Genomic DNA, 23,813 nt, shown 5'->3' with positions numbered 1-23,813 from the left:
TTTATCACTTTTTGAAGAGGGGCCGCTCTGCCCCACAAAAAAAAAAAAATTTTTTCAGAATTTTGGCAAAATGTCCATAAATTTGTTCGAAATAGGACAAAAGTAAAGTGATCTTATGGTTGAAAGCAACAAAAAATAATAATTGGCTTAGAGGGGCCGCTCTGCCCCACCCTCCCCTATATCTATTTATTAGTCAATCAAAATAATTTCTAATTATTTCATATTGTTTCGAATCATTTAAAATAATTTCTCTTATAGGTACGTATCTGCTTGCTCTCCAATACTTTCCTTTTACCCAGATAACTAGAGTTTCAGCGCAATTTTTGAGCTGAAACTTTTGTCGTCTCAGTGACGTACGGTACACATAAAAAATTTCAGTTCAACTTTTGAGCGCTCTTTGACGTCAAATTTTACGTAAATGTGACGTTAACTAAAAGCTGCTATTTGACGTCTGTGAGACATCAAAATTTGAAACGCAACAAATGACGTCAAAAAATGACAGCAACAAGACCTCAAGTGTAGAGATTTTTTTTACCTTTCGATTTTTGAATTTACTTTGTTGAATAGTCGCTAGATGTCGCGAGTTGACTTCTCTTTAATATAAATATTTCCCTTTTGTGATAACTAAATCACGCAGAATGTTAATTTTTCAAATCTAAGGTTACACAATAAAATTAAATGTTCTTGTTATTAATTATCATTTGGGATATCTTTTATTAAGATAAAAAGTACAACTAGATACACTCTTGTAGTTGTATAAAGATTTATTCTGACCAGTCGATTTGCTAGAGAAACTATGAAAATATATTTTTATAAAATTCACCATCGAAAATGGCTTGATAAAATTTATTCTAATTTTACAGACAATAATTATTAAACAAAAATATTAAGTTGCAGAAAAAATAATTAAAAATTTTGATTCAGTCCTATATGATCTATTAGTTTGACTCGAACATTGAGCTATAAAATTTTTAACTCATAAGGAATTTTATACACTTTTATAAGATTTAATGCGATATTATATAATTTTTTAAGAATTCATGATTTTTATAGTGTAGTTTTTATAGTAGAAGATGAAATCCATCAATTCAAAATACATAGATTCTTCTACTTTTGTCATTTAGTGATGGAATTTATAAAACTTTGAGTCAACTTGAGCTGCTACTCCAGTCAAATTTTGATGTCTCGTGTACGTCAAATGGCGGCTTCAATTTGACGTCAACTTTACGCTCAATTTGAGTGTTGGTTGAGCTCAACTGACTATCAGGGTGAAGATTAGACTGATTCAAAAAAATCGACTAATTTTTTTTTTCTTCATTATATCGAAAATATTGTTGGAAATGAAGTAAAAAAAATACTGTGAAAGTTTGAGCTCTTAATATTAATATTAACAACTGCCGCATCGCGATTTTCTATTTCCCGTTTAAATAACATGGGAAAATTTATTTTTTCAGCTTTGGAATTTTGTAGCTCACGGTGGGACCAATACTTTCGAATGTTCAAGACATATTCTTATGGGGAATTTGACGCTCTACAAGAAAGGTCTCTTATAATTTTTCGATATTTTTATTTCTTCAAAAGTAATTCGAAGTTAAAATTAGATTGACGATAAATTTTTACATTTTTTAAATTTTTTGACTCAACCATCAACTTTATCCGAAAATTTTAGAGGACATTTTTTGTAAAGCATTTTATTTCTTACAACTTATCTTAGAGAAAATTTTCGATATTTCTCATAAGTCGTAAGTTATTCGCAATTAACTGAAAATTCAATATAATTAATTTTGAGCAACAAAATTTAGATTATTTAAGAAAATTTTCAGTTAATTGCAAATAACATACGATTTAAGTGAAATATCGAAAATTTTCTCTGAGATAAGTTGTAGGAAATAAAATGGTCTACAAAAAATGTCCTCTAAAATTTTCGGATAAAGTTGATGGTTGAGTCAAAAAATTTAAAAAATGTAAAAATTTATCGTCAATCTAATTTTGACTTCGAATTACTTTTGAAGAAATAAAAATATCGAAAAATTATAAGAGACCTTTTTTGTAGAGCGTCAAATTCCCCATAAGAATATGTCTTGAACATTCAAAAGTATTGGTCCCACCGTGAGCTACAAAATTCCAAAGCTTAAAAAATAAATTTTCCCATGTTATTTAAACGGGAAATAGAAAATTGCGATGCGGCAGTTGTTTATATTAATATTAAGAGCTCAAACTTTCACAGAATTTTTTTTTCGTCATTTCCAACAATATTTTCGATATAATGAAGAAAAAAAAAATTAGTCGATTTTTTTGAATCAGTCTAGTGAAGATAATTTGTGGATAAGGTGGAAAGGCTATCAGGGTAAAAAAAATCGGTCTGTCAGTTGACCCTGCGGGCCAGCCCCAAAACTTCCTGCTGTTTTCGAGCTCGTTGAGCTCGAAAACATTATTGTGATTACATTTTCGAGCTCTTCGAGCTCGCAAATACTTTTATATGCCATTGTTTTGTAAAAAACCATTTTTTAGCATTTCTTTCTCCCACGATATCTCGCGAACGAATTAACCGATTTTGATGGTTGAGGTGGCAATCGACGCGTTTTATCAAGTTCTGAAGCTGATCAAATTTTGAAATTGATTTATTTAGCCGTTTTTGAGAAATTTCAAAAAAACCAAGGAAAAAATTTTTTTTTGAATTCTTTCGTCCACGGTTTCTCTTGAACGAATGAACCGATTTTGATGGTTGAGGTGGCATTCGACGCGGCTTATAGAGTTTTAGAGCTGATTAGATTTTGGAATCAATCCATCGAGCAAATTAAAAGTTATCCAAATAAAACATTTTCGAAAAAATTTTATTTTTGAAATATCTCTGAACGCACCCTACCGATTAAGTTCAAATTTTTACGGCTTCAAGACATTAACAAGCCGCGTCGAGTGACACCTCAACGATCAAAATCGGTTCATCCGTTCAAGAGTTATGAATATTTACATACATACATACGTACGTACGTACACACATACATACACTCGGACATCATCTTGAAATTAGTCAGAATAGTTCCTATGTCCTCAAAATGTCGACATCTGATCGAAATTCGATTTTCGTAAATCGGACCGAAACCAATAACTTCCCGAATTTTTGAAAATTTACAATTTTCTTAGCGGGAAGTTAAAAAAAGGAAAAAATTTCTTTTATCGATCCCATCAATCGATAGCTGATAAAATAAATACGATGTTCCTAAATTATACCACCGCCATCTATTGAATTCTCAAGTATCTAAATGTCTATCCATCTTTCTCTTCCTTCTTCCATCTCTCTTTTTGAATACGGCATCACACGAGGTAACTGGCCTTTTTATTTTTTCATCAATATTTTAACTTAAATATCATATAAATAAATAACTTATCATCAAAATAATAAATAAATAAATTTTTTATTTTTTATAGCATCTCCAGGGTGAAAAAAGTCCGAAAAAATGGTTGCGCCAAAGAAACAGGTAAATTTTAAATTAAATTTTTCTACCATGTGGCTGTAGTTAACCTCCAAAACCCTAATTAATTTTACGGGACCTATTTTAAGTTTTTAAAAAATATGAAGTATAGAAATTATTTAATTTTATTATCATGATTAATTTTTCAAATTTTATTTATGATTATTTTATAATTTTTAAAGAAAAAAACCTTGGAGAGCATCAACTCCAGACTTGCTCTCGTCATGAAGTCTGGAAAATATGTCTTGGGATACAAGCAGACTATCAAGTCTCTCAGACAAGGAAAAGCCAAACTTGTAATCATTGGAAATAATACTCCACCTCTAAGGTAAAAATTTTTTCTTTAATAAAATAATTTTTTGATTATCGATGTATTTTTAAAATTATTAATTATAATTTATTTATTTAAATATGATCCTGAAGTTAGCAGACATTTAAAAATTTTTGAATTTTTTTTTCAATAAATCAATTGTAAAAAAATAAAATAAAAATATGCACATGTAGAAAATTTAAAAAACTACAGCTGCAATTTTTTCAAATATTTTTTTTTTATCTTCTATCGTCTAAAAAAAAAATCCGAAAATTATCAATTGTCTGTTAACTTCAGGATCATAAAAAATGATCCTGAAGTTAGCAGATAATTAAAAATTTTCGGATTTTTTTTTTAACAAATCAATCAGAAGAAAAATAAAAATAAAAATATGCACATCTAGAGAATTTAAAAAACTACAGGTGCAATTTTTTCAAATTTTTTTTTTCTTATAATTTACTCTCTAAAATAAAATCCAAAAATTATTAGACGTCTGCTAACTTCAGTATCATAGAAAAAAATGAATTTAAAAAAATATGATATTGAAGTTAGCCGACGTCTAATAATTTTTTGATTTTTTTTCACAACCATAAATTATAAAAAAAAAATATTTGAAAAATTTGCAACTGTAGTTTTTTAAATTTTCTACATGTGCATATTTTTATATTTTTTGCAATTGATTTGTTGAAAAAAAAATTCAAAAAATTTTAATTGTCTGCTAACTTCAGGATCATAAAAAAATTGTACATGTAGTTTTGGAAATTTTCTACACATGCATATTTTTAGTTTTTTTTTTTATTTGCAGAAAAAAAATTCAAAAATTTTTAATAGTCTGCTAACTTCAGGATCATGTATAATAGGGTGGGCCAAAAAAAGTGACTATTTTTTTTTTCTTTAGTTACAGTGAAAATATTGTTTGAGATGATGGAAAAAAAATTCTATTAAAATTTGAGCTCTTAATATTAATATTAAGAGGTGCCTATTTGCAATTCTCCATTTTCCATTTAAATAACATGGGAAAAAAAATTTTTTATTTTTTTATTTTTCTAGCTCGGCATTCGCACGTCATATAAATGAGTCCGTAGCATATTCTTGTAGAGAATTTAACGCTCTACAAAAAAAGTCTCTTATCATTTTTTGATAAATCCATCCATTTGAAAGTTACCGGAGCTGGAAGTCAAATCTATAATAAATTTCCAGATTTTTTTACTTTTCCAGCAAAACTATCAGACTTATCAAAAAATGTCATGGAATCTTTTTTATAGACAATTTTATTCCCTACAAATTATTTTCAATGAAGTTCTTTGAAATATCGCATTGTTTTTTAGTTATTTTCATTTTAATGCCAAGCTCGTAAAAATAATAGTCTTCTACTCTATTCTGAGAACTTAAGATTAAAATGAAAATAACTAAAAAACAATGCGGAATTTGAATGAACTTTATTTCAACAAATTTGTAGGAAATAAAATTGTCTATAAAAAAGATTCCGTGACATTTTTTGATAAGTCTGATAGTTTTGCTGGAAAAGTAAAAAGATCTGGAAATTTATTATAGATTTGACTTCCAGCTCCGATAACTTTCGAATGGATGGATTTATCAAAAAATGATAAGAGACCTTTTTTGTAGGGCGTTAAATTCTCTACAAGAATATGCTACGGACTCATTTATATGACGTGCGAATGCCGAGCGAGAAAAATAAAAAAATAAAAAATTTTTTTTCCCATGTTATTTAAATGGGAAATGGAGAATTGCAAATAGGCACCTCTTAATATTAATATTGAGAGCTCAAATTTTAATAGAATTTTTTTTTCATCATCTCAAACAATATTTTCACTGTAACTAAAGAAAAAAAAAATAGTCACTTTTTTTGGCCCACCCTATTATACATGATCCTGAAGTTAACAGACTATTAAAATTTTTGAATTTTTTTTCTGCAAATAAAAAAAAAACTAAATATATGCATGTGTAGAAAATTTCTAAAACTACATGTACAATTTTTTTATGATCCTGAAGTTAGCAGACAATTAAAATTTTTTGAATTTTTTTTTCAACAAATGAATTGCAAAAAAAAAAAAATATAAAAATATGCACATGTAGAAAATTTAAAAAACTACAGTTGCAAATTTTTCAAATATTTTTTTTTTTATAATTTATGGTTGTGAAAAAAAATCAAAAAATTATTAGACGTCGGCTAACTTCAATATCATATTTTTTTAAATTCATTTTTTTCTATGATACTGAAGTTAGCAGACGTCTAATAATTTTTGGATTTTATTTTAGAGAGTAAATTATAAGAAAAAAAAAATTTGAAAAAAATGCACCTGTAGTTTTTTAAATTCTCTAGATGTGCATATTTTTATTTTTATTTTTCTTCTGATTGATTTGTTAAAAAAAAAATCCGAAAATTTTTAATTATCTGCTAACTTCAGGATCATTTTTTATGATCCTGAAGTTAACAGACGATTGATAATTTTCGGATTTTTTTTTCAACGGTTGAATTCAAAAAAAGTAAAAAATTAAAAAATTGCACATGTAGAGAATTTAAAAAACTATAAGTGCAATTTTTTCAAATATTTTTTTTTTTTTTATTTATCGTTTCAAATAAAGTTAAAAAAATTATTAGACGTCGGCTAACTTCAGTGTCATCATTTTTTTCTAAGGTATCGATTTAAAAAAAAATTCAAAAATTATTGGATGTCTCATAAATGACACTGGAGTTAGCCGACGTCTTATAATTTTTCGATTTTTTTTAAATCGATACCTTAGAAAAAAATATATTTAAGAAAATTGCACATGTAGTTTTTTTTTGCATAGTGTGCATATTTTTAGTTTTTTTTTCTGTCATTGATTTGTTGGAAAAAAAAAATCCGAAAATTGCTAATTGGCTGTTAATTTCAGTATCATTTTAAAACTCTGGAAAATTCTAGTGGAAAATTTCTGATTGACTTTTAATCGGATTTGATTGAAAAATTCCGAATCCGATTGAAAGTTAATCGGAACAAAAATCATTTTCTAATTAAATCCGATTCCATCCCTGGTGGAAATTTTTCAGAATTTTCTCTGAGAAACTCAGTCCTAAAGTTTTGAAGACTTTCAGAGTTTTTCAGAGAAAAGTCTGAAAACTCCACCAGGGATCTGATTGGAAAATTCAAATTGGATACTTGGATCGTTCCCGAGCAATTCTGATTGAATTTTTGTTACAATTGAATCTAATAGAAATCGGATTTAATCGGGACAATCGAAACAATTAGATATTAAATTTATAGAAAAATTATTTGAAATATTTTCTTAAGAATTTTTTTGGTTTCCACGCAAATGCAAGAGATTAATATTCAAATTCTCAATCAGTTTGCGGAATTTTAACGCCAGGAAAAAAAAAATTTGCAAAAAAATTTATAATCCTAATAATAGACGCCGAAATTTTTTTCGTTCACACAAAAAAAACTTTTTTTGAGGCCGAAAAATTTTTTCAAGTCTTTAGAAAATTTTTGTTTCCATTTAATAGTGAAATTTTTTTTTGCACCCAAAAATTCTTTTTTTTTCTGTCATAAATGAATCAAAATTTTTTTTTTAAATTTCATATAAATGTTTAGAACCCTTTTGTTTTGATATTAAATTTTTTTTTTTTAAATCAAAGTATTTTTGATTGATGAATAATTTCGTTCACTAACAATTTACTGGATTGTATTAACCGTTGAATTTTTTTTTTTTTTTTAATCAGAAAATCTGAGATCGAGTATTACGCCATGCTTGCCAAAACTGGAGTTCACCACTACACCGGTAACAACATTGAACTTGGCACAGCTTGTGGAAAATACTTCAGAGTGTGTACTCTTTCTATCACTGACCCTGGTAATTCGGACATCATTAAATCTATGCCAACTGCTGAATAAGCATTTAATTTATCTTTTTATACTTTACCAATGTATAATAATGCGATGTTCGGAAACAATAAAAGGAGTTAACAGATAAATTTATTTTTAAAAATTTTGATATTTATTTACAGTCGACTTCCTGTCATAAGCCTGTCCGTAATAAACCTCTTCCCTCAACCAGCAGTTATTATTATTATTATTATTTTTTATTTAATTGGCCATGAAGTCGAAGCTTCTTGCGGCCATCCCTTAGTACAATATAATATAACAATAGTATAGTATACATAAGAGTAAAAATAATTACATTATTAAATAATTTAATATAACAATATCATACTCAATCACCACATAAATATAAATTCTAACAGTAATCATAACATTTACCATTAATTTAAACTTAGGAAATATTCATAACAAGAGGTACGAAATTCCGCAAAGCCCTTGCGGTTTTGCGAATGCCGTAAAAATGCCGTAAATTTTCGGCATTTATACACATGCCGTAAATTTACCGTAATAATTTGGTAATAATATGGTTATATTGGCCAGTTTTTTTGCTGTACTTATACTGTAGAGTTACCAGATTACTATAGTAAAATTACTATAAAAATGCCGAACTTTTACCAAAAAAATGCCGTAAAAAAACTATAAAAATGCCGAACTTTTACCGAAAAAATGCTATATAAATACCGCAATAATGCGATAATTTTATAATAATAAAATCGTATTTTTTTGGTAATTATACCGTAGAAATCCTGCAATTTTGCCAGATTTATCCTGACATAATGAAAAATTGTAAAAAATTTGGTTTTATTTTATATTTGCTTCTGCGGTTAAAATCATCGAAAATGTGCAAAGTGTAAAATTTTATATTTTAGTCTATTAGTTCACACATTTCTTATTGAAACAAAAGAATGTAAGTGAAAATACGAATCCGGGAAAATCGAGGTTTTCAATTTTCTTAAGTTTGTTTGTATAGATATAAATACAATTAGTATCAACTTTCGAATAAGCGATTTGACATAATGGTTAACAGATCAGGCTTTGAATCATTAGGACTCGGGATTGAGCCCACGAGATGGCGGGTTTTTTTTTTTTTTTTTTTTTTCATGACAGTTACTGTACATATAACTTTATAATGTTATATATAATTATATATAATTGAATAAAATTATATATAATTATATATAATTTTTGTTCCGGTTAGAACGGTTTAATGCTGCAAAAATGCCGAAAATATGCTGTATAATTACGGTTTTAATGCTGTTAAAATACCGTATTTTTTCTGTTTTATTACCGTAAGTATTCTGAATTTTTTTCGTAAATTTTTGGTAGTAATGCGGCAAAAAAACTGACCAAAATAACTTGAATAATACCATATTTATGCAGTATTTATACCGTATAATTCCGGTATTATTTCGGTATTTCCAAAACCGCGAGGGAGGTAGGCTTTGTAGTACAATAATCAGGCAATTGATTCCAAATTCTGATTGCAGATATTATAAATGACTTATCATACTTAGCACTATGACATCCCGGTAAAATAAGGTAATCCTGACGGACATCACCTCTACGCAGACGGGGCTCTAAAATATACAAGTCTTTCCTTATTAGGGGCTTTTGATTTAAATATAACGCTTTGTAAACAATACAAGATAAGAAAAACTCCCGCCTAGACCTTAGAGTAAGCCATCGAAGCTCATTATAATAATAAGTTAGTTGAAATTATCGAAAAATCGGAAAAAATCGACAAATTAATGATTAAATTTTACTATTTGAACACAAAAAAAAAATAGATATTTTCAAGAAAAAAAGCTTGATTTAAGTATTGTAGTTACTTGAGTAGTTACCAAGCAATTATTTTCTTCGATCAAGTAAAATAATTGATTTCTTCAAGAATTTTATTTACTTGCTTAAAACACAAAATATAATTGGGGCCAGCCTCAAAACTTCCCGCTGTTTTCGAGCTCAAGGAGCTTGAAAACATCACTGAATATATTTTCGAGCTCGAAAATACTTATACGTGCAATTTTTTTTTGATGAGCTTTTCAAGCTCTAACAAGTAATGTTTTATGCAAGAGTTTGAAAAGTTAAGAATCGAAAATCATTAATGAAGAAGCGGTTTTTAAATTTTTATTCCCGATTATGTTCTATGAAATAAATGTATTGAGGCAGAAATCAATGTCAGTGATCAAAATCAAGATTTGAATGAGTTTTGACTTAGGTCAGAGCAATAATGTATAAAATATCCGGGACAAATATTAACAACTGGGTTTTTTCAATTTTTTGCTGACAATATGATTTAAACTAAAGAACAAGTTAGATGACATTATATGATGATCGAAAGAGACTATAAAAAGAAAGAGTTGGTATGATTTCAGAGACATTTTAGCACATTATATTTTGATTTATCCGGAAAAAATAACATTTTATGTTATTTTTTTAACTTTTCAGCGCCGATATCTTTTGAACTAATTAACGGATTTTAACGTTTGAGGTAGCAATCGACGCGTTTTATCAAGTTATAGAGCTATTCAGATTTCGAAGCCGATCATTAAAGTCGTTTCTGCGAAATCAATAAAAAACTAAAAAAAAAATTGTTTTTTTCGTAATTCGCCAATATTTTCGAATCTACTTGATCAAATGATCTGAAATTTTCAGAAAAGTTGATGGCTAACAAGCTCTGTTAATTGCCGCCTTAATCAACCGAATCGGTTCATTAGTTAAAAAGTAATAGACCGGTCACACTCATACATGCACACATGCACACACACACACACACACATACATACATACATACATACACTCGGACATCATTCTTAAAATAGTCAGGATAGCTTCCTAGGACCTCAAAACGTCGACATCTGATGAAAACTTGATTTTCGAAAATCGGGGTGAAAACAATAACTTCCCGAAATTTTTGAAAATTTACAATTTTCTTAGCGGGAAGTTAAAAATCGAAAAAAATCACGGATACGGTTTTCGACAAGATTTGTAACACACAGAAAATAATGCAAACAACTGAACCGTTTTTTATTGTTCTAAATCTCCGTATGAATCAGAACTTCGACTATTATTTGTCGATTCAGAAGTATTTAAAACTATTCGAAATATAAAATTATTTTAAATTGTTTTAAATCTACCCCCTGAAAAAAATTTATAAAAAAAATATATTTTTCATATAAAAAAAATATATTTTTTGTATATTTTTATACATGTATTTTTTTTATATTTAACATATATTTTTTTTAGAAATTTTTTTCATGGGGGATATACCTACTAGGGTGAGCCAAAAAAACCAATCTATCGAATTTACGTCTTAAAAAGGATCTATATATGGAGAAAATAATTCTCCCATTGGGAAAAATTTTTAGCTCAATTTTAAAAGGTGTCGGTAGCCATTTGAAATTTCCCATTTAAATAACATGCAAAAAAATTTTTTTTGATTAAAAATATCATAACTTTTGAACCGTGTGAGATAAAAATTCGGCTCTAGAATATTCTTGTATGGCATTAAATTTCTTTAAAAAAAGTCTTGGGAGTCAAATTTGTAAACTTGATATTTCGTATACTAACAGGCTATCAAAGTCTAGAGTAAACAGAATCATACAAATTTAAGGCTTTATTATTAAAAATATCAATACTATGAGAAAATCTGTTCTACATGTAGTGCAATGAAATCACCAACAATATCCACGTTGTAACAAATAATATTTTGTTATCGATCACAAAAAAAAAATGTATTTGGAAAATCCAAATAAAGCCTTAAATTTGTATGATTCTGTTTACTCTAGACTTTGATAGCCTGTTAGTATACGAAATATCAAGTTCACAAATTCGACTCCCAGGACTTTTTTTAAGAAATTTAATGCCCTACAAGGATATTCTAGAGCCGAATTTTTATCTCACACGGTTCAAAAGTTATAATATTTTTAATAAAAAAAAATTTTGCATGTTATTTAAATGGGAAATTTCAAATGGCTACCGACACCTTTTAAAATTGAGTTAAAAATTTTGCCCAATGTGAGAATTTTTTTCTCGATATATAGGTCCTTTTTAAGACATAAATTTGATAGGTTGGTTTTTTTGGCTCACCCTTATACCTACGAATCAGAAATTAGTTTACTATTTGTCAATTAAAATGTATTCAAAACAATTTTAAAAATTGAATCGGATTGAATCTTTAAATCATCTAGACGAACCTGAAATTCAACTATTTTTTGTCGATTCAAAAGTATTTGGAAATATTTGAAAAATTAAATCGCTTTAAATCATTTTTAATCTTGTCGTGTACGTTGATTTAAAACGATTAATTTTCATTTGCTCTTAAAAAACGATGTCGATTAAGTCAATTCAAAAGTATTTAAATCGATTAAAATTTTTTTTTTTTAATTGTTTTGAATCGTTTCTTTTAATCAGGGCTATAATATCGATAAAAGAATTATGAATTACATTATGTATAGTTTTTTCTTCTAGTTGGCAAACTATCTTGTGACAAGGACTGATATATGACTACGGAGATTGATAAAAGTAATAAAATTGTCTTTTTATGATTAAATCATTGTTTTTTTAATATTTCATAAATTTAATATCATCTTTAATAATCCGAGGATAGCACACATAAACTATTGGATACTTTTACATAATTTGGCTTACACTCACAACTATTATTTATACAATCAGAATTTTTTGTGGCGCATTGACCATTCAGCCAACAAAATCCACCTAAAGCCAGCCCACATGATTGGTCGGCTAATAAGATATGATTTGGCTTGCAAACACATTTTTTATTAATTGAGCAATCCATATGTAATGCATCTTTACATTCTGAACGTTCAGAGCAATTAGCTAGCGATGATGCTGAAAAAATTAAAAGTAAACACAGAAATAACAAAAAAAACTATGGGTGAATTCATTTAATTTTTTTCTTCCATAATCTTACTTACTTTCTGCACAATGTAAATCAGATGCACGTAAATATGGGGATATGCATTGACATATATTATTTACACAAGTAGAATTATCAATATAACAATGATCATCGTTTAAACAAGATCCTCCGATAATTACCGTGCACATAAATTTATTTATTGGTAAATGATTTTCAATGCAAACACACGATTTACCATTCGAACATTTTGCGTTTAGTATAAAATTACAATCTACATCCGATTTACATGACGTTCCCAATAAAACTTCAACGACAAATAATGCATATATTCAATAAGTATATCAATTACTTATACACGGAAAGAAAATTATGGGAAGTTTTCCTATGCATTATGGGAATGGTTCCCATAATGGTATGGGAATAGTACCTATACTACTATAGGAATGGTTCCCATACCATTATGGGAATGGTTCCCATACCATTATGGGAATGGTTCCCATACCATTATGGGAATGGTTCCCATATCATTATGGGAATAGTTCCCATAATATTATAGGAACCATTCCTATATCATTATGGGAATCATTCCCATACTATTATGGGAATGGTTCCCATATTGGTATAGGAACTATTCCTAAAATATTATGGGAACTATTCCCATAATGGTATGGGAACCATTCCCATCTCATGATGGGAACCATTCCCATATCATTATGGGAACCATTCCCATATCATTATGAGAACCATTCCCATAATGGTATGGGAACTATTCTCATACTATTATGGGGATGGTTCCCATAATATTATCGGAACCATTCCCATATCATTATAGGAACCATTCCCATATCATTATGGGAATCATTCCCATACTATTATGGGAATGGTTCCCATATTGGTATAGGAACTATTCCTACAATATTATGGGAACTATTCCCATAATGTTATGGGAACCATCCCTATAATATCATAAATTTTTTTTTTTGCACAATAGCGTAGAAATTTCCCTAAATTTAAATTTTCTTGAATATTTTGTGCTGACAAAAAATTCTTATTAAAAATTTTAATGTTTTTTGGCCAAATACGATTTTTTTTTTCCATGTTTGAATTTTTGTTTTTATGTTTAATAATATTTCTGTGTATTGTAGAAGTGATTACCACATTTCTTTAAATTAATTTTTTCATGATAATATGGAAACCATTCCCATAATATTATAGGAATTGTTCCTATAATAGTATGGGAACTATTCCCATAAGATTATGGGAATGATTCCCATAATGGTATACGAACTATTCCAATTGCATTATGGGAATCATTCCCATAATATTATGGGAATAGTTCCCATACTATTATAGGAACCATTCCCATAATATTATGGGAATGGTTCCTATAATTTATGGGAATGGTTCCTATAAATTATAGGAACCATTCCAATAAATTATAGGAATGATTCCCATAATATTATAGAAAGTATTCCTATAAATTATAGGAACCATTCATATAGTGTTATGGGTATCATTCCCATAATTATAGGAACTATTCCTATAATTATGGGAATCACTCCTATAATTATAGGAACCGCTCCCATAATTTATGGTCGTAATTCCTATTATGGTATAGGAAAAAATTTCACAAAATTATGGGAACCGCTGCCATAATTTTCTTTCCGTGTAGAGAATTAAAAATATATTATACATGTTTTTAAATATATAAAAAAGTAGAATATTTATACTTACTTGACTTACATCGATTATTAGATATTGATAAAAAGTTATTTTTACATCGACATGTGTGCCGATCACAAAAAGAATTATCTGGAATGCAATCTTCATTTTTATTACAATAACCACCTATAATTGCTTGACAGGAACCGTTCAATTCAATGTAATTTGGTTTACAGATACATATTTGATTTTCTGAACAATATTTACGGACTAAATCGCCGCATTCATAATTTTTACTGCAAAAATCTCGTGTTACGTCGTATTGTGCTATCGCGCGACAGACACCGTCTTTCATTAGTTCACAAGTTGTTTCATTGATTGAAACATAATTGTCTTTGCAAGCACATTTTTTACTCATTGAACATTTGGCATGTTTTATAGCGTTACAATCTAAATCACAATTACAATCTCCTTTTAAGCGTTCTGAAACAAAAGTAAGTTAACGACAGTAAACTTGTTGACAACATCCCGATGAAAAAAGATTTTATACAATTGTATAAAATTATATACAAAAAATGGCCCGATCCAATTGTATATAACTGTATAGAAATTGTATACGATTCTACACAAATTTCATACAAGTCTATATAATTATATACAATTTTATACAAATTATATATAATTATATACATTTCTATATAATTGCAATATATAGAATTGTATAGAATTGTATATAATGATATAGAATTGTATACAAGTCTATATAATTATATACATTTCTATATAATTTCAATATATAGAATTGTATAGAATTGTATATAATGATATAGAATTGTATACAAGTCTATATAATTATATACAATTTTATACAAATTATATACAAATTATATATAATTATATACATTTCTATATAATTGCAATATATAGAATTGTATAGAATTGTATATAATGATATAGAATTGTATACAAGTCTATATAATTATATACAATTTTATACAAATTAGATACAATTCTATATAATTATATACATTTCTATATAATTGCAATATATAGAATTGTATAGAATTGTATATAATTATGTAGAATTGTATACAATTTGTATAGAAATGTATATAATTATATATAATTTGTATATAATTTGTATAAAATTGTATATAATTATATAGACTTGTATACAAGTCTATATAATTATATACAATTCTATATAATTATATACATTTCTATATAATTGCAATGTATAGAATTGTGTAGAATTGAATATAATTATATAGAATTGTATACAATTTGTATAGAATTGTATACAATTTTCTATACAAATTGTATACAATTGGATCGGGCCATTTTTTCTATCCAATTATATATAGTCTATATATAATTATATATAGTTCATATATAATTGATATATAATTCAATACAATTGTATAAAATCTTTTTTCATCGGGATGTTCATTTATCTGATTATATTAACCTGGTACGCAACTATTGTCGGACTGAGGTAAATAATTATGGTTACATCGACATTTATTGTAAATGCAAACAGCATTTGATGTCGCGCATACTCTGTCGTTCGAGCAGGGTTGATTCAACAAAGGTGCACACGTTGACTTATTTAATGCAACGTAATTTGCATTACAAACACATTCGTGATTCTTTGAGCATACTGAATGCATTACACCACCACAGTCGTCATTATTCTCACAGAATATTCCTAGATAACCTTGTTATCGGGGGAAAACAATGCTTGTATGTCACAAATTTTGAGCGCTATGTTTGTAATTGATACTTACTTGACAAACATTCGTTATTAGATTGACGTACAAAGCCGTCGGCGCATCGGCATATTTTATGGTCACAGACACTGTGGATGGGATAACAATCTCTATTTTTCATACAACGTTTCCCTATGAGTGATACACATGTTGTTCTGTTGAGCTCAAAATAATTTGATTTGCAAACGCATTTATTGTTTTTCGAACATTTCGCATGTCGTATTTTCTTACAGTCATTACCTCCTCCACACGTAACTCCTAACAAGACTGATGAAAAGAAAAAAAAAAATATTAAATAACATGAAAATATTGTTCATTTATCCCTACACAGAAAAAAAGGAAATCTTGAACCAAGAAATAAAATGTCTTCGAAATTTTTTTCTTGAACCAAGCGAAATTTCTTACTTTATTGAAGTAAAAAAATTATTTGGATCAAGAAATTATTTCCTTCGCGGAAGACATAATTTTCTTAGTCTGAAACATAAATTCTTTAAACCAAGAAAAAACTTTCTTGGTCTCAAAAATTTTTTTTTTGGTTCGAGAAGATTTTTTTTTCAATTCAACAAATTTTTTTTTTGGCTGAAAATTGTTACGTTTTTAAGTCGAGAAAAAATTTCTTGAGCTGAAACGAAAAAGTTTTTGAACCATGAAAAATAATGTTTTAAACCAAGAACAAACTTTCTTGGCCCAAGTTTGTTCTTAACTCGAGAAATTTTTTTCTTGTCTAAAGACTGTTACCTTATCGAGTCAAGAAACAATGTCTTGAGCTAAAAAAAAAAATTTTTGTACTAAGAAAAAAAATTTTTTAAACCAAGAAGAAACTTTCTTGGGCCAAGAAATTTTTTTTTTGTCGCAAACAAAAAAAAAATTTTCAGCCAAGAAATTAATTTCTTTAGTTAAGCAAATAAATTTATCGAGCTAAAAAATTTTACTTTTTTTTTTTTTCATGTTTTTGTTGAACAATTTTTTTTTTGTTTAAATATTACAAACAATGCTGTGAAGCAAATAAATACTATATCAGAGGCAACCACAAGGGATAGGCAAGTTTCGCAATAAGTTAAATATTTAAAACAAATTGAGAAAAAACAATTATCGCTTAACAGAGGAATCGAACCCAGATCGATTCGGCGTCACGCGAGAGCTTTACCAACTAAGCCATCCCAGCCTTTGCTAGGCTGTGTTTACTTTGCCCACATATACTGAGCCACACTGGCTTATGGTCAGTCACATTTTTAAATCCTAAACACAGAATTAATATTACGAATATTATCGCCAATAATTTAGAAAAATGTTAGTTTTGACATTTTACCAAAATACTGAACGGATTGTATGAATCGTTCATAAATGAATTTCGACATAAATATAAAAAAGTTTAAAAAAAAAAAAAACAAATTTAATTACAGAAAAAATTGAGAAATTATTCAATATTATGTAATTACATTAATTAATTTATTCTAATAATATAATTTAGTTATTTAATTTTTAATTTATTTAAAATAAAAAGGTGGACTTAAAATCCATTTGCTACGCTAGTGTGAGAAAGAGATAGAGTGGGGAGTATTCCTTCCTTAGGCTGCGAAGAAGGAGCACCTATGAGTGAGAATCCAAGAGAAAACTTTCTTGGCTTGAGACTCTAGTAATCTTGGTTTGAGATTTTTCGTGTGATTGGTCAGAGAAAGTACACTATACTCAAACCAAGAGTTTAAATTATTTAAACCAACTCCCTTTATTTTTAGTTCGAGCTCGTACCGTTTATTGTTTCAAAACATTATAGTTCTTTAATTAAGTGTATAATTTTCTCGAACTAAATAATTTCATTTCTTGGTTTAAGTAAGTAACATACTCAGGTTAAGAAAAATATTTATTATGCTAAAAAATGCAAGAATTTCAAACAAGTAATTCTATTATTGGACCAAGTATGAAATATGTATTGGCTTAAGAATTTTTTTTCTTAATTGAAGATTTAAAATTCAAGAAATTATTTCACTTCGTTCGAGAAATTTCTGGTTTTCATTCCACTCGCTGAAAAATTTCTTGGTTGAAGAAAAATTTTCTTGAGTCAAGATTTTTTTTTTTCTGTGTAGTGGATTCGAATTACGGTAAATTACAGTATTTTACCGCAAAGTACCGTAATTTACTAGGGATGTTTTTCTCGATGTATACTTACGGGGTATGCATTGACCATTAAAGTCTTGATCATAGTAAGGTTGGCATGAACATTGGTTATTAATACACATTGAATTACTCAAGCCACATGCTTCATTGTAATGACAAAGTTCACCCAATAACGGGGCACAAGCTGTTTTATTAATCTTCACATAATTATGCTTACAACGACATGTTTTGTGCTCTTCTGAGCATCCGCTATTTATAAATATTTTGCAATCGTTGTCTTCCTCACAATATTTATTGAACAAACCTGGAAAATAATTATGATCATTTAATAATTCCAAAAGTGGACACTATTTTCGGAAATCTCGATTTGTCATTTAGTGATGGTCATTTGTAAGCGGCTATTACCATCAATACATTCATTGTTTGACCGTTTTATAAAATCATGATTGCATTGACATGTATGGTGAATACAGACAGAATTATTAGTTATACATTGTTCATCATTCCAACAGTATTCACCCAGCAATGGAGCACACGTTGTACTATTTAAGGGAACGTGGTTTGATTGACAAATACATTGTTTGAATTCCGAACACCTTGCATTACATAAATTTCTACAATCGTCGTCATATTCACAATTCGATCCTAATACAGCTATAATTAAATGAAAACAATCGTTTACTTCGAATTCAATTTGATGGAACCATCAATGAATTTTTCTCGTATGAACTCACTGCTCTTAAAATACATACTTGGTAAACATTGCGCATTGTATAAAGGTGAATAATAAGGTCTACATTCGCATCGATTATCAATACATTGTGAGTTTGGAATTTTACATTCGTCATTCTTTGAACAAAATTCACCTATCATCAGTACACACGATGTTTCATTGAACTGAGTAAATTTTTCATCACAAACGCATTTTTTATCTTTTGAACAAATTCCAAATTTTATTTCACGACAATCTTCATGAACAACGCATGGCTCTTCCAAATATGCTATTGAATATAAAATAGAACTACGTACACGGAAAGAAAATTATGGGAAGTTTTCCTATGCATTATGGGAATGGTTCCCATGATGGTATCGGAATAGTACCTATACTACTATAGGAATGGTTCCCATATATTATGGGAACCATCCCCATAATAGTATGAGAATAGTTCCCATACTATTATAGGAACCATTCCCATATAATTATCGGAACCATTCCCATAATGGTATGGGAATCATTCCCATACTATTATGGGAATGGTTCCCATAATGGTATGGGAATAGTACCTATACTACTATAGGAATGGTTCCCATATATTATGGGAACCATCCCCATAATAGTATGAGAATAGTTCCCATACCATTATGGGAATGGTTCCCATAATATTATAGGAACCATTCCCATATCATTATCGGAACCATTCCCATAATGGTATGGGAATCATTCCCATACTATTATGGGAATGGTTCCCATAATGGTATGGGAATAGTACCTATACTACTATAGGAATGGTTCCCATATATTATGGGAACCATCCCCATAATAGTATGAGAATAATTCCCATCCCATTATGGGAATGGTTCCCATAATATTATAGGAACCATTCCCATATCATTATCGAAACCATTCCCATAATGGTATGGGAATCATTCCCATACTATTATGGGAATGGTTCCTATATTGGTATAGGAACTATTCCTATAATATTATGGGAACTATTCCCATAATGTTATGGGAACCATCCCTATAATATCATAAAATTTTTTTTTTGCACAATAGCGTAGAAATTTCCCAAGATTTAAATTTTCTTGAATGTTTTGTGCTGACAAAAAATTCTTATTAAAAATTTTAATGTTTTTTTGTCAAATTCGATTTTTTTTTTCAATGTTTGAATTTTTGTTTTTATGTTTAATAATATTTCTGTGTATTGTAGAAGTGATTACCACACTTCTTTAAATTAATTTTTTCATGATAATATGGGAACCATTCCCATAATATTATAGGAATGGTTCCTATAATAGTATGGGAACTCTTCCCATAATATTACGGGAATAGTTCCCATACTACTATAGGAACCATTCCCATAATATTATGGGAATGGTTCCTATAATTTATGGGAATGGTTCCTATAAATTATAGGAACCATTCCAATAAATTATAGGAATGATTCCCATAATATTATAGAAAGTATTCTTATAAATTATAGGAACCATTCCTATAATTATAGGAACCATTCCTATAGTGTTATGGGTATCATTCCCATAATTATAGGAACTATTCCTATAATTATGGGAATCATTCCTATAATTATAGGAACCGCTCCCATAATTTATGGTCGTAATTCCTATGATGGTATAGGAAAAAATTTCACAAAATTATGGGAACCGCTGCCATAATTTTCTTTCCGTGTATACTTTTTTTTCACGATTGTTAATTAATTACATTATATATTATAAAATCAATTTACTTGGATAGCATTTAAATTCTTGATAAACATAATAATGTTTACATCGACACTTGTTATCAATGCAAAGAGAATTATCAATTGCACATAGTTCATTGTCCTGACATCTTTGATTATACGATGGTGCACATACTGTCAGATTGATCGGATGATACTCGATCATACACTCGCATCTTTTCCTTTCACTACAGCGTGAATGATTAATGAATTCATTACAATCAGAATCACGATCGCAAGGCATTCGCATATAAACTGAATTATTCAAAATTAGTAATAAATCTTAAATGCAAAATTTTAAATGCTTAACAAATCAAAAATTTACCTTCTTTACAGTGTGTATTAGAGTAAGGAATTAAGTTAGGCTTGCATTTGCATTTATTATCAACACAGATAGAACCCTCTACTGTACATTCATTATTATTCTCACAAAATCCATTTATAAGTGGTGCGCATATGGTCAAATTTAATGCAACAGTATTAGCTGTACATTCACATTTATTATCATACGCTGAACACTTTGCAAATTTCACAACTTCGCATTTACTATCATCAGAGCAAGGTTCTCCTAGTATCTCTAGAACGTAAAGAAAAGTCGATGATAATCTATAAAAAAACTTAGTGGCATTCAATTATTCGATTAATTGTTTAATGTAAGCTAACTTAATTTGCATTGATTATTAGACACAGGTGAAGTATTTGCCTTGCACTGACATTCATTATGAATACAAATAGAATTATCAGGCGCACACTTTTCATTATTTACACAATATTCACCCAATAGCGGTGCACACATAGTAGAGTTGATTTCAATATAATTAGACCTGCAAATGCACGTGCTATATTTTGAACACTTCGAATTCAATATTCCATCACAATCCTCATCTCGTGTGCAAAACATTCCTATATACTCTTGAATAAAAATAAAAATTACAATTAATAATACTGTAATCTATGTAAATACTAGACTGATTCAAAAAAATCGACTATTTTTTTGTAACTTCCCGCTAAGAAAATTGAAAATTTTCAACAATTCGGGAAGTTATTGATTTCGGTCCGATTTTCAAAAACCAAATTTCTGTCAGATTTTGACGTTTGGAGGTTCTAGGAAGCCTGATTAATTTCACGATGATGTCCGGGTGTATGTATGTGTGTACGTACGTACGTACGTATGTATGTAAATAGCTATAACTCTTGAACGGGTGGACCTATTTTGATCGTTGGGGTGTCATTTGACGCGGCTTGTTAATATATTGAAGCTGTAAAAATTTGAGCTTAATCGGTAGGGTGCATTCGGAGATATTTCAAAAATAAAATTTTTTCAAAAATGTTTTATTTAGGTAACTTTCAATCTGCTCGATGGATTGATTCCAAAATCTAATCAGCTCTAAAACTTCATAAGCCGCGTCGAATGCCACCTCAACCATCAAAATCAGTTTATTCGTTCAAGACAAACCGTTGACGAAAGAATTCAAAAAAATTTTTTTTTTTGTTTTTTTGAAATTTCTCAAAAACGACTGAATAAATAAATTTCAAAATTTTATTAGCTTTAGAACTTGATAAAACACGTCGATTGCCACCACAACCGTCTTAATCAGTCTATTCGTTTACGAGATATCGTTGATTAAAAAAATAGTGAAAAACGTTTTTTTTCGAAAACAACAGCATACAAAAGTATTTTCGAGCTCGAAAATGTATTCACAATAATGTTTTCGAGGTTCTTGAGCTCGAAAACAGCGGGAAGTTTTGGGGCTGACCCGCAGGGTCAACTGATAGACCGATTTTTTCTATGTTATTTAAATGGGAAATATAAAATCGCAATCAGGGAGTACTTAATATTAATATTAAGGGCTCAAATTTTAACTGGCGTCTTCTTCTACTCTACTGAAGCGTCTGAGTGTGTGTCCTTGATAAAAAAAAATAGTCGATTTTTTTAATCAGTTTAGTAAATACGTTTGACTCAGTCATCCATAAAAGTACCTTGTTTTTTACATCTAAACGAATTATTGAGTTCGATTATTTCACACATAGTCCTTAACTGACAACATGGACGTCGGTAGGTAGGATCGCACTGGTACGATATTAAGTTAAAATTAAAACTTTATAATAAATTATGTTAGTAGTGAATACTTTAATTTCTTCCCACATGCAGTTGTATTCAATTTATATTTTAAACGATTTAAATAGGGGAAGGGGGGGGCGGGCAGAAAAATCTAGTTTTTAGGGACATAAATATCGTAAATTGGCTTCATTTTGATTCTATTTGAAATAAATATAACGAATTTTAGACTGCCATCAGAAAAAAAATTTTTATTTTCGGCGGGCAAAATGGGATACCCCAAAAAAAAGTAAATTTTTTTTTTTTTTTTTTCAAGTGAATAAAATTGATGTAATAATGTCTTTCTAAATTGATATAAGTAATAAAATTTACGTGTTCCCGGGAAAAAAAGATTTTATATGATCATATATAAACATATATGTTCATATACAATTTATATATGATCATATAAGAAATATATAAAAATTATATATGATTACATAAAAGCTTATATGATCTTATAAAGTTCTTATAAGAATTAATATACTCTCGTGAGGACTTTATAAAAGTTGATATGACTTTATATAAAGTTATATATAACTTTATAAAAGTACTAGATAAAGTTTTATATGCTTATATATAATTATTTATGATCATATAAAAGTTCATATGATCTTATGAAAATCTTATCTTAGAATTTATATAGTTTTATAAGGATTTTATAAAAATTGATGTGATTTTATATAAACCCGAGAAAAAGTTCTTATAGAATCATATATAAACATATGTGTTTATATATGATTATATGAAAGCTTACATAATCTTATAAAAGTCTTATAAGGATTCATATGATCTTATAAGAATTTTATAACAATTGATGTGATTTTATATAAAGTTGTATATAACTTTATAACAATACCAGGTAAAGTTTCATATGCTTATATATAATCATATATAATCATATAAAAGCTCATAACGATCTTATAAAATTCTTATAAGAATTTATATAATTTTATAAGGATTTTATAATAGTTGATATGATTTTTTATAAAGTTATATATGAGTTTATAACATTACCAGATAAAATGTTATACATTATATGCAGTCATATATGATTATATAAGAATTCATATGATCTTATAAAATTCTTATAATAATTCGTATAATCTTATGAAATTTTTATAAAATTCGATGTAACTTCATATAAAGTTATATATAACATTG

The 23,813-nt window shown here is 28.3% G+C and overlaps 1 protein-coding gene across 1 annotated transcript; it reads left to right on the top strand.

The window, feature by feature from the left end:
• The first annotated feature begins 3,275 nt into the window (after nucleotides 1-3,275).
• Nucleotides 3,276-7,760, top strand: LOC130672791 (60S ribosomal protein L30). The gene is made up of 4 exons (XM_057477531.1): nucleotides 3,276-3,324; nucleotides 3,430-3,479; nucleotides 3,656-3,801; nucleotides 7,505-7,760. Exons 2-4 carry the CDS (start codon nucleotides 3,459-3,461, stop codon nucleotides 7,674-7,676), a joined length of 339 nt encoding a protein of 112 aa, XP_057333514.1. The 5' UTR covers nucleotides 3,276-3,324; nucleotides 3,430-3,458; the 3' UTR covers nucleotides 7,677-7,760.
• Nucleotides 7,761-23,813: the final 16,053 nt, after the last annotated feature.

The sequence above is a fragment of the Microplitis mediator genome, chromosome 8 (genome assembly GCF_029852145.1).
Source record: "Microplitis mediator isolate UGA2020A chromosome 8, iyMicMedi2.1, whole genome shotgun sequence".
NCBI lineage: Eukaryota > Metazoa > Arthropoda > Insecta > Hymenoptera > Braconidae > Microplitis > Microplitis mediator.
The sequence above is the reverse complement of the archived record's forward strand: the minus strand, read 5'-3'. Positions and strand labels throughout refer to the sequence as shown.

What these genes read in the sequence shown, in the direction of transcription:
- LOC130672791 (XM_057477531.1), top strand. Translation starts at nt 3,459, where the DNA reads ATGGTTGCGCCAAAGAAACAG. An exon ending in TGGTTGCGCCAAAGAAACAG is followed by an intron (nt 3,480 to 3,655) that starts GTAAATTTTAAA and finishes TAATTTTTAAAG; the next exon opens with AAAAAAACCTTGGAGAGCAT. An exon ending in AATAATACTCCACCTCTAAG is followed by an intron (nt 3,802 to 7,504) that starts GTAAAAATTTTT and finishes TTTTTTAATCAG; the next exon opens with AAAATCTGAGATCGAGTATT.